At 46.7% G+C, this 12402-nt stretch overlaps 1 protein-coding gene across 12 annotated transcripts in view; it reads right to left on the reverse strand.

Moving 5' to 3' along the window:
- PPFIBP2 (PPFIA binding protein 2) overlaps positions 1–12402 on the reverse strand; it is a gene marked incomplete at its 5' end in the record, with an annotated part of 146600 nt that overhangs the window by 39614 nt on the left and 94584 nt on the right. For 11 of the 12 annotated variants that reach the window (XM_080817002.1, XM_080816998.1, XM_080817009.1 and 8 more), the window contains one exon: positions 9010–9141. In XM_080817002.1, coding sequence (XP_080673128.1) covers positions 9010–9141 — 132 coding nt within the window. Of the gene's footprint in view, positions 1–9009; positions 9142–11396; positions 11522–12402 lie in introns of those variants that run through there. The other variant, XM_080817001.1, reaches the window with a different exon arrangement.

Consider the following 12402-nt stretch of genomic DNA (forward strand, 5'->3'; position numbering starts at 1 on the left):
CTCAAGAACATGTTGGCCTTTTATGGCAAATTTGAAAAAAATAATCTCAATTCCTGGACTTCATACCTATTCAATGATGAATAGCACCTGCTAGCGCTCTATGGGGCTTTCCTTTTCCTGCCCCATAGACATCTAGCCACCGTGCAGACAAAGACCCATGGCCACAGTAACGAGGGGGGCTCACAGGTGAGGGGGGAGAGATACACAAATAATCACGACAGGCTGTGAGTGCCAACACCCAGAAAACACAGGGCTTCCAGGGAGTAGAGAGGCTGGTTCCGCCAGCCCCCTCGCCCACGGGTGGCAGTAAAGGAGTGAGCGAGCGAACCATGAGCCTGGGTAACACGGTAGATGACGGTGCCACTGGTGGCAGCAAGAAACCCAAGAGGTTGGGGGAAGCTATGAGCTGCCTCTGGCATGGGGATATGGACTTAAGGAAACACGTGGCAACAGAGCAGAGCAGAGACCAGGGTGGATGGGGTGGCAGCCAATGAAGCAGCTTAGGTCTCCCCACCCCCCTTTATTGATACTCTAAGCACTGGCATGTGGTACTGGAGTCTGCCACTGGTGCTGTGGGAACGGCCCAAGTGTGCTAGAAGGAAACTGTTCATCCTCACCAATGACAATGGTGTCTAAGAAGGAAAACTCCCACCCATATCTTGTTTTGTAAATCCCCTTCCCCAGCGTAGATGGGAAATGGAGTCTGAGTGGCAGTTTGGGCTAAGGAGGCACCAGGCTAAGGCACCTGTCTCCTCTCTGCTGATGCCATTCGGACTGTGCTGAAGTCCTCGGCGGCAGAAGCAGCCCCCTGGCCTCCCAGCCAGTCTCCCTGTGAGCCAGCCCCCCTGAGATGACCCCTATACAGCCCCGGTTATCTTCCCCTAGGACCATCTCTCTAACAAAGCATTTTCATACCAAGGCCAGAGGATTGGGCTGAGAAATCAAGGTGACCATTATGGGCCTCAGTGCCCTGGACCTCAGACCTCCACCCAGCACCACTGTTACTGGTCCCTGCACCCTGATGGGCCACACACCAATGGGCTTGGGCCATACCTGCCCTCTGTTTTCTTATCCGCAATCCCAGTACAGACACTGGGCTCTGACATGGCCTGTGCTGTGTGTGCCACTAGCTTCCAAACCCCTTGCTGAGGCTTTGTATCTGAGAGCTGACTGACCCTGAGTGCTTCCAAACTCCTCCTGTCTGACTAGCCTGAGCCACTAGGCATCATAGGCCAGCTCTGTCTCTACTGCACATGGACTTGGCCACCATTGGGAGGTGCTTAATGGGGAAAAGACAGTCTACATTCAGTTTTTTCCTGCTTCTTCTCTGAGAAGTCTCTAAATCTTTTGGTACTTTAACCACTTAGCAGGTAGGTTCCAAGGACTACTTTAAGGACCAAGAAGCTGGACAGGAGGAATTAAGAGGAAGGAAAAGCGCTGGAGTAGGCAGCCCAGGTCGGGGGATTCACTAAGCACAAAGGGAACGTTGAGGGTCCAGGCAGTCTTTACATGACCAACAGCAAGGTGAGGGAGATCATCCCAAGGGCCTCGATCTCTGTAAAGCAGGCAAGGTTGCCTTCTCAAGGGACATAGCAGTGAAACAGAAGGGGCACAGATTTAGAATGGTTACTGTGAGGCATGAGAGGAGGAAAGGTAGGCATGGATAAAAGCAAGACGAAGGAGAGGGGGAGATGCAGCTGGCAAGTCATTAGCATGGAGGCAATTTTTTAATTTTACATCTAGGGGCGCCTGGGTGGCTCAGTGGGTTAAACCTCTGCCTTCAGCTCTGGTCATGATCCCAGGGTCCTGGGATTGAGCCCTGCATCAGGCTCTCTGCTCAGCAGGGAGCCTGCTTCCCCCTCTCTCTGCCTGCCTCTCTGCCTACTTGTGATCTCTGTCAAATAAATAAAAATCTTAAAAAAAAATTTTTTTTTAAAAATTCTATGGTGAGTGCTATGAAGTGTGTAAACCTGGTGATTCACAGACCTGTACCCCTGGGGGTAATACTACATTATATGTTAATAAAAAATAAAAAAAAAATTTTTAAATTTGAAAAGGGGCTTTTACCTAGAAAAAAAATTTTTTTAATAAAATAATTTTACATTTAACCCTCTAACCAAGAGTCCTGGGGCAGAAGGAAGGATGGTGGGTTAATCAAGGACAGAGTCAAAAGCAACCCCTCCTGGTAACAAGTCTTTACCTCCCCAAGAAGGGAGGTCAAACTGCTATGGGCAGCTACACCACGATGAGCTCCGGCACGATGCAGGCCAAGTGTGCAGACTGCAGACTTGTTTCACTTCTGTGGAAATGAGGGCTGATCTCAGAGGGTTCCCGTGAGGGGTTAATCAAGTGAGCCCTGGGTGAAGCACCTGGCACAGGGCCTGGCACACACGGGTCATCTGACAGATGTGAGTTCACTTCCTATACTGTTTCTCCTTTGCCAAGTGTTCAATCCCTAAGAAAGGAACAGGAAGAGCAATGGAAAACACTTAACCGTCATAGGACACAGGTAAGGCCCATGACATTGATAGTGGACAACAGATGCCCAGCAGCTCTGCACTCCCCAGCATGATCACTCTTTTCCAGAATCTTTATTTAGTCCCTTGTTCACTGGCCTTGCTCTTATCTTTAGACCTGCTTGTCTCTCTTATAGAAGCTTCTAGAATTTCAATGTCCTCTTCCTTCTTTTGTTCTCCCTATTATTAAACCTCTCAGATGAAGAGTCAAGACCTGCTGCCTGATTTCATCACCCCATTCATTCCTGCCCCCCGCCTCCTGGCAGACAAGCTCTGTCTCCACCACGAGGAGCACCTCGCTTCCTCAGGGCCCTCTTCCTGTTCAATTCAGAGCCATGTTCCTGTCCTCAAGCTGCTTGGCTCCATCTTGAAGTGTTTCCTTCCCTACCTTTAGTGATTTTCCACAACTCAGGTTCTTCTGACCTCTTTATCCTTTTCTGCCCACCTAGCTATCGCTCTAGTCTATGCAGGTTTTTATGAATCCCAGTGTCGGCTGATCCAGTTGGTTTTTCTTTGGCTTTACATCATCAGAGCTTCAAGACCTTCTACATCAGCTTCCACATTATACATTTAAGATGCTAAATACAGGAAGGCTGAGGGCAGAAGACTACCACCCTGTACAGTAAATCCTCCCAGAGACTGTCTCTAGGTACTATTATCACCTGCCTACCTATCATCTTAGCATCCGTGCTATTTTCCTCCAGCTCACCCACAGGACTCCCTGAGTAGTGTGTGTGCAATGCCTCGCAAAGTGTGCATTTACCCGGTCTATCCTATGCGATGCATTCCTGGCCCAACACATGAGGTCAAGTGGATGGAACTTCCTCTCAACGAACACCATGCAGCTCACCCGATTTCCCTGATACCTCAAAATTCACTTACAGCAGGCAGTTTGGGGACTGTTGCCCTGAGTTCTTTGCGGCTGAGAATGGAGCCCATTCTCTCTCTGATCTCCCGGAGAACGGAGAACATAACTTTAACAAAAGCCTCTCCCCTATCCTCAGCACTGTCCTTCATTTGGGGCTTGCCTTTGCTGGCGCTGCTCACGCAGGCGCACTCTGTTTGGTCCTTTCCAGCTTTTATACTAGCCCATTTGAATACTAGGGTCTCTTGGGGTGCCTCTAAGCTTCTCCTTTCATTGGTATTATTTGGGAGATTACAGTCAGAAATCACGTTATTTTTAAGTTCAATATTCTTGAGTCATCTGCTGTGGTATTTCTGAACTTTCAAAGGTCTGATTTTCCAAAGCCTGCAGGGCACGTGTGGCTATACCCAGCTTTCCCTCCCTGTCATGGACCCACAGCACGATGGCCACTCTCCCTCTCAAGGCACCCACTTTGCCCTCATACACTAGTGTCTCCTTTGCTGTGACATTACAGCCAGGGTGGCAGTTTCCCAGTGTCTTTCTCTGCACACACCCCCTGGGTGGAAACAAGTAAGGGGTTGTGGCACCAAACACCAACCTCCCCAGTACTCAAGTGTTCAGCTGGAGGAGATCTCTGGGAGTTGTGCACACTGCTGCCTGCCTCTATGTGTCTGGGGATCTGTGTCAGGGTGCACCCATCTTCCTCCTTGGCTCAGGGAGACTGTGAGGTGCACCCCAACACTTCTGGGACACTGCCATCTCACTCTCCCGACCCATGCCTTACTTTCCAGGGCGTCCATCCTCAGGCTCAGCATTTCAACTGACATTTAGAATCCTCTCTCTTCAGCGCTGGGCCACCTCCCCTCTTAACAAGTCTATTTCTCCCCCATAGGGCACACCCATTCTTGGGTCCTGCATCACCAAGTCCAGGTGACATTTCTGAGGTTCTAATTGCCACTGTGTGTCATACCCTCAGCTGGCTTTACTACTCCTGCTTCGCTAACCATCGAAGTTCTTTACGGTTCTTTTCTATGTGAAGCCACTGGACACCTCCCATAATCATGGTCCTCCCTAGCCCCTTCCCACCTGTTAAGCTCGCTCCCAATTTTACGTAGTTCTTCTTCTTTCTCTTGCTTCATGCTCAATTTAATACTGGCCTGGCATTTACACATCACTGATGGGAACATAACCTCTATGCTCCATGGGACAACGTGGAAATATCTGCCATGTAGATACTATCTGCACATGTAGCCTTCGGCCCAGCGACTGCACCTCAGTATCCTCACACACATGCAAGCTTGTTCACAGAGGCGTTCTCTGTAGTAACGAACGCCGGGCAACCGCTTCTGTGTCCATCAAAAGAGGACAGGCCAAATAAATTCGGGTACAGTCAGGTATTGAAATAATATGCAGATATAAATATAAATACATTTTTAGAAAAACATACTTGGTATGAAATAAACTCCCAGAGTGCTAAATTAGAAGGTCTAGGGGCAGCTGGGTGGCTCTGTCAGTTAAGCCTCTGCCTTCATTCAGCTCAGGTCATGATCTCAGGGTCCTGGGATGGAGTCCCACATCCCACATGCTGAGCAGGGAGCCTGCTTCTCCCTCTGCCTCTGCCTGCTGCTCCCCCCCTGCTTCTGGTCTCTGTCAAATAAATAAATAAAATCTTAAAAAAATAATAAATAAGTTAGAAGGTCTAGAGTAGTGGGCATGTGTACAAGAACAAGAGAGAGAACGTGCATGTACGTATCTCCACATAAAATTTGCATATTTGCTCATCAGTGCAGCACTCTGGGAGAGGACAAACAATACAAACAAACTGATCACAGTGGTTCCCAACAGTGGGCTTGGGGAGCATGGAAGGGGACTTTCTGCTACATATATCTTTTTGAACACTTAATTTTTGAATTGCTGGAGTGTATATTTCCCATGCTAATAAAAATCACTAAATCAAAATAAATAAAAACCCTACAATTCTCCTGCTCATGCCAGCTCTTCCCAGAGCAAATACCACCTTCTTAGCCCCCACTCTGTGCTCTAAGTCCATCCCTCTGGTTGCCCCAGCTCAGAAATCAGAATCCCTCCCTTCCGAGATGCTAACCACAGGAAGGAAGAACGACACCACCACCCATGCTGTAAGACATTCTGTTTTCTGCCAGAAATCCTAAAGACTCTTTCTGGTTCTCTTCATATTTGTGTATAGCTCTGATCAACTGGGCTGACTCGGCTTTCCAGGACCTGCTGGATCCCTGCTCCGTTCTTTACAGGGTGCTCTGGTACTGCACGCAGCCCGCTTGGATCCCACAGAGGGATCTAGCTTCAGGCCCCCCAGCATCTCCAGGGCTTGGGGGAAACCAGACGCCCTGCTCCAAGGAAGATGCCTCCTGAAGGACTTGCCTGTGATACAGTGTGCCACCCAGAGGGTTCCTTTTGCCTCTGGCTCTTTTATGATCCATTCTTCCAATTCTGTTATTTACTTTCCGTGGTAGCCATTCCTCCTTGGCAGTCCTGCTTCTTAGGGGTAAACCTAACTGATTCAAGCCTAGGTCTCCTGAAATGACCCAGAATCACTACAGAAGGCTCACGAGGAAAGGTAAACAGAAAACCCAGTTTTCACCCACATCTCACTGACAGACTCCTAAGCAAGGCCGGCTGCCAGGATGCTCTCGATCTGACAAGAAACCTGCGCCTCCAAAGTCCTCAGGTTTCTAGAACCACTTCCATCTAGAATCACTTTCTAGAGTCAGGGGGATACAGGCTTCAGGAGGAACCAGAGCCAGACAGAAAGAAGCAGCCTGCAATGCTCTGGTTCACAGCATCCTTTTTCAATTTTCACTGAAACATAAAATGGAATCTGAGGATAAGCCTGAACTATATGGAGGAAATTTCAGATCCTGCTGCCCCAGAAAACAAACAAAACAAAGAGAAAGGTCCTGCCTTTCCAAACCACAAGCCATGAGGCCTTGGGCTAAGTATATTCACTGGGAAAAAACCAGCAGCAGTGTAGGCTCGGAAGCAGCATTCCCCTATTCATGTAAGTACAGCCTCTGGCGGCCTAAGCTAAATGCCCCCTTCCAACACATCCACGCACATGACAACGGCGACTATACCCCCCCACCTGCTGCCCCAGGGTTTTAAGCCTCTGGGGCTCCAGAGAGTGCAAATCGTGGCAGAGCCTCTGAGCATACCATCAAGGATTACGTTCAATTCTAAGAAGGAGAAGTGCCTTTCAGGTCATGTGGTTGTTCACGGAATATCACAGGTTGGAACAGTCTAAAAAAATTCCTCCACGTAGAAACCTAATGTTTGTACTAGCAACTGGGAAGGGCTGTTATCTGGCAGGACTGAGGCCAGCGGCTCAGGGTCTATGTTGTCTCAGGCATGAATAGCCCAGTGGAACACAAAAACAAAGAATTCGGATTGAAACATAATCCCTCGGAAAAGAAAAAAATAAAGCAAACAGCAAAATGACTGCTTGCTTTAGCTGTACTTGGCCCAGAAGTAGGCGCTCTCCTTCCACCCTGTCTTCCCCAGAAAGGAACTCAGCTGTCCCAGGTTGGTACTAACTCTGTCTCCTCTCCAAGGTGGACTCACACCCAGCCACGTGCTCCCTACAGTTCAGAAGCAGGCATGTGACCCAAACTGGCCTGGTGAGATGCAATCTGGGGGCTTTTGCTGTATCTCTAAGAAAGAGACTCTCTCTCTGCACAGGTTGCTTGGCTGGCAGGACCTAGAGCTGCTGAGGGCCATCCTGAGACCTCCTGAGAATAAGGCTAAAGCAGAACGAAGCCATACGCTAAGGCTGATTTTTAATGGCACCCAGAGGTCACTTGGATCCAGTGGTATGGGACTTTAAACCCTAGACATGTCAAGTTGTGTGACCTAATAACCCCCACCTTTACTTATTTTTTTAAATTTAAGTGGTTTTGAGTTATCTCTAACACTTTAAGACTTCTCAGAGTTTACTGAATTCTGCTGCCAGAGCCTCAATGTATGTTCACATGTAATAACACAACTTGAAACACTGGTTAAAAAGCAAAAACAACAACAACAATAACAATAACAAAACAACAACAAAAACAAAACCCCTCTAAACCTGGAGAAAATTCAGTTTCCCTCTTTTCTTTTCTTGCATTTAAGAAGCAAAGTCTATTCAACTAACACTTCACCCAGATAAGCTTTCAATCTGTGTGACTTTGCAGTTTTTCAATATACCTCAATCTATACCGCCATCCACAGCATGCTTAATGACAATTGGTAAGTAATAGACAAAAGCTCTATGTTACTGTGTCCAGCACTATGCTAAGGACTACACACCCAAGGTCTTGTTCCCTCCTCAGAATCAGCCAGGAAATCCCAAGCGTTACTCTCTCCATTTCACAGAGGAAAAACAGAGGTTACATGACTTGCCTAAGATCTCAAAGCTACAGTTGGAAGATGTGATTGGAGGGCCTGTACTCTTAAGCACTAGAACACACTGTCTTCAGTGTAATGGAGAGTTCTTCCTTTGGCAACACTATGTACCAACGAGCAACTTCTCAAAAGCAATGCACAGAACTGCCCACATATTACAAGTGTCTCTATCACCAGTGTTTACCCAGTAAACATAGCAATAGAGCAGGTTTCAGTGCACACAATGGTGGTACTTAATAGAAAGGAACAAGATCAATTTTTAGATTTTGGAGATTCCTAAATGTGCATGTGCATGAAGATAAACCAAATACCTATATCATGCCAGATACTATGACAGGGACTTAACTTTTGTGATTTGATTTGGACTTCCCATAGTTACCCATTGTACAGATAAAGAAACTGAAGTTCAGAGAAATTAAGCAGCTAGCTTGCTGAATGAAATTCAAAGACCTACTAAGCAGGTAGGTCAGTAATTGAACCAAGGTGCTTCTAAACCTAAAGCCTATCTTCTTTCTACATCTTACATTGCCAGGTACAAATAGAGGAACTTAGAGGTAGAGGTACATGGGAGGTGGTTATTTAAGGTTAGAACAGGATATTCTCTCTCAACAGAAGCAGCTCTGAGCCTAGAATTTATTCAAGACATTCATCCCAAAAAGGAGTCTGGCATGCTCTGGCCAATGGCATTATGGAGCCTGAAACAAAAACGGGAACAATGCAGGAAAACATTCCATGGGCTCGTTCCTATGACCTATCAGGAGAAAAGAAGCACATAATCTAAGGGTTCCACCTGGGTCTGTGAAATGTGCTCCTCTGATATGGGGATAGTGGCCTACTGAGCAGCAGACTTCATCCCAGTAAATGGTCATTACCCTGGCTCTCACAGAGGACATCTTGGGTCCCTTCACATCTCGTCTGATCCTTCCCCACCTACTGCTTTCCCTTCCATCTTTGTCAGCAGCTTGAGGGAGGATAAAGCCTTAGAGCCAAATCTGGGTGGTTTGGGCACTGCTGAAATTTGCAGCCACAGCAAAACCTGATAACTTGGTATTAACAGATCATTGCGTCTCTTGTGCATAGACACTTCTGGCTGCCAGGCTTGGGGTTGACCAGATGGCCTGAGTCCACATTAGACTAGATTCCCCTGCTCTGAGTTTAGAACAGTATGTATCCCCCCCCGCCCACCACCAGAATTTGGTATATCACACTCACCTCTGCTTTTCTCTGCTTCTCCTCCTGCTCTCTCTGCTCCTTCTCCATGCCAACCAGCTTGAGCTTCAGTTCAGAAACTTCAGTCATCAGATCGAGCTTCTGGGTCTCCAGAGATGTGCGGCTTAGCAGCTCCTGCAAGCAAAACCAGATCTCAAAATCACAGCCTCCCTGGCAACAAGGCAACTGTAGCTCCATCCAGAGCGCAGAAGGCAATCTCTAAGCTATATGTTCGACAACAGAGTTGAGACTGCTACATGGGAGCCACAGGTCTAGTAGGGACGGACCTGGGCTGCTCCTGGGTCATTCAGGGAGAGCACAGCCCCTGCCACTACCCATTGTGCTCTGAGAAACGATGTGGACTATAGCACTCAAAAAAATGTTTGCCTCTAGAAACCATTATTTCCAAGTACAGAAAAATGGACAGGTTTGCTAAAAAAAACCCTCATTTTCTCTATCTCTATTTTTACAGCAAACCAACAGGTCCTCTCAATCTAAACAAAAAAAAACAAACAAAATCAAGCTTACATCAACAATATATTTTTCAAAACCAAGGATTCCAAAACATCTCCTGGGCTCAATGTTTAGCCCACATCCTGAACAAATTTCACTGTAAGAGTTCACTACAATGAGCCTAGGAGGGAGCTAGAGCATACAGCAGATACTCGATGAGTATTTAGTGAATGATTAGAATCTTATGTATGTGATATGGATTTTTCCTAGCCTATGTGGTAGGGAGCTTTCTGAGCCACTAAGGGATTAAGTAGGATCTTTCCTTTTAGTAAGGCCGGGCTAGAGGAGGTTTTAAGATCTGCCATCACCAGAACAGTAGTAGACAACAGCCTGCCATCAATACATACACGTAATAAGCATAAATAAGACAAAAAACAAAGGTGATAGACAAAATGCCTGCTGGGAACTACTAGTGATTATGAAGGCCCTCAAAAACCATGAGCATTCCTAAAGTCCAGGGCAACACTTCTCCACTGGCAAAAGGCAACGGTCCATAAGCCCCCAAATCTGGGCACGTGGTAGATACTGGATACGCAGTTCCCAGCAAAGAGATTACAATAGGGTGATTCGGAGACTAACCTGCCAAATGAGCAGCCAGAAAAGATAGACTATCCTGTCATAGGGTGAATATTTTATGTTCTCTTAGGCAACCCAACCTTAGTACCAGAAGGGGATCTACAGCTATGATTTCACATATTCTGAATTGTCCTCAGACCACAAACCAAATCACACAGGACAGAGATTTAACTGGGAATATAGGATTCTCTAGGCTAAGGCCCTCAGGGTCTCAGAAAGCCAAGCTACAAACTATCTATCTGCTAATCTGAGGGGATGAGTATCAAGAAATTCAGTAAAATGAGCTCACTGAGCACAGGGCGGAAGAGGCCAGCTCTTTCTGTTTCAGCTCGACTTGAAGCCAGTGTACAGGGCAGAGGCAGCAACACTCAGTGCCTGAACTACAGGCTACTGGGGCACGAGGAGTCTGCCAGACAAATGTGGGTAACGCTGGAGGGGGGAGGAGAGAAGACACACAGATTCAGTGAGTGCCTCCTCTGTGCCCGACCTCGCCGGGTACTTTGCATACATGCTCTCAATAAACCTTCCTAGTGATGGGACAGCAAATATTATCCCAATTTAACAGATGAGCAACCAGGCTCAGACACTGGCCTGTCTTGGCCGAAGATACATGCCACTCAAAAACAGCAGAGTCCGTTTTCAAACCAAAGTCTGCTGGACTCCAAAACTCATTTCTGTCTAACGTATCACACTGTCTCCCAAACAAAGGAAGAAGTCCAAGAATTTTAAGGGAAGTAACAATATACATGCTGAAAAAAGCCTATCAACAAATATCCACTCAGTCAAGGAAACTGCCACTCAAATTGTCAAGATTTTTTAAGATTTTTTGTTTACTTGAGAGAGCAAGCAAGCACAAGTGTGGTGAGCAGTAGAAAATAGACTCCTGATGAGCAAGGAGCCCAATGTGGGGCTTGAACCCAGGACCTTGGGATCTTGACCTAAGCTGAAGGCAGACACTTAACCGAATGAGCCACTCAGGCGCACATCAAATTGCCAAGATTTGGTTGAGCGCACACTTTCTACCAAGGCCTGGCACTAAGACTATCTTAAGATGCAATCTCCCCGACACCACCTACTCACTCCTACCTCCCCCTTACTCCTCCCCCTTCCCCTCAGCCTCCACCATCTCATTCTGTGTTTCTCTCCCCATCCTTTCATATGCCTGCTTTGTTCCAAAAATGATTTGAGACTGTTTGAAAAATGGACAATTTGAGTTAAAATGTAAAATCATAGAATTAAAGCAGGTAGGAAAAGAAGTTAAAGCCGGAGCCATCATTGGTAAAAAAAAAAAAAACACCTACCCTAAAGTTCTGTGGACTCCTAGAGGTGGACCATACTGCCTATATGAGCTTTTCAGCCACCGAGGCGAAGAGACAGACGAGCAACTCTACAAATCAGGGTCCATGAGATAACTGCTTTGGAGCACCAACAACTGAGAAAATATTCTTCCATGAGACTTTAATCATTTACTCAACAAATATGTTTTTAAATATCTACCAGATGTCAAGGCCTAGTGATACAACCGTTAAAAACAAAGCCCACTGAGTGCTTGAGTATCATAAGCTGCAGTCTGTCTACTAACTAGCATTCATGACACTGTGTTGGGATTCAAAAAAAGCCTCAGAATGTATCTCTCTTGAAAACTAAGAATCTACTCTATTTCTACTCTTGCCAGAATCCCTCTAGCTGTTTTAATTGGTCACACCAATGTTCCAGCTGATGAGGATAATATCCTAACTGGTCGTCCTAAAGTTCCAATAGCCCTTCCAACTGGTCATGCCGGGGTGCCAATTCATCACACTAACATTCCACGTGCACGTTCCAGTTATTAGCGATTATGCTCAAGTCTATCTGTTAGCATACGCCTCTACCTTTCATTACCTTCACCCCTCATCCTGCTCATCAGTAGTACTGTCCTACATCCTGAATTCAAAACTGGCCTTGGACAAGCTCATCCCAGTCCAGATCCACTGCCCATCTCCAGGCTCACATGGCCTCCAGCCACTAGTACATGCTAAATACTCTATCATATGTGTCCTAAGAGGGTTTAACTACCCTACAATCTCAACTGTTCTTTCTCCCTCCAGCATAAACTGAATCCTGACTTTGACATCCTATGCCCTAACCTTCCCAGTCATCTCAAGCTCAGTCCACTCTGCTCTGACAAACCAACTTACTGGACAATTTCTCCCTGTTTCTAGACCACTACTGTCCTTACTGACCATCTACACCTGCCCTCCTCTTCTAAGGCAGCTCCATTCGGTTACAGCAACTTCTCCCAGACATCCAGAACCCAAGACAGTCTCC

Source organism: Martes martes, assembly GCF_963455335.1.
Source record: "Martes martes genome assembly, chromosome: 10".
Classification (NCBI taxonomy): Eukaryota; Metazoa; Chordata; class Mammalia; order Carnivora; family Mustelidae; genus Martes; species Martes martes.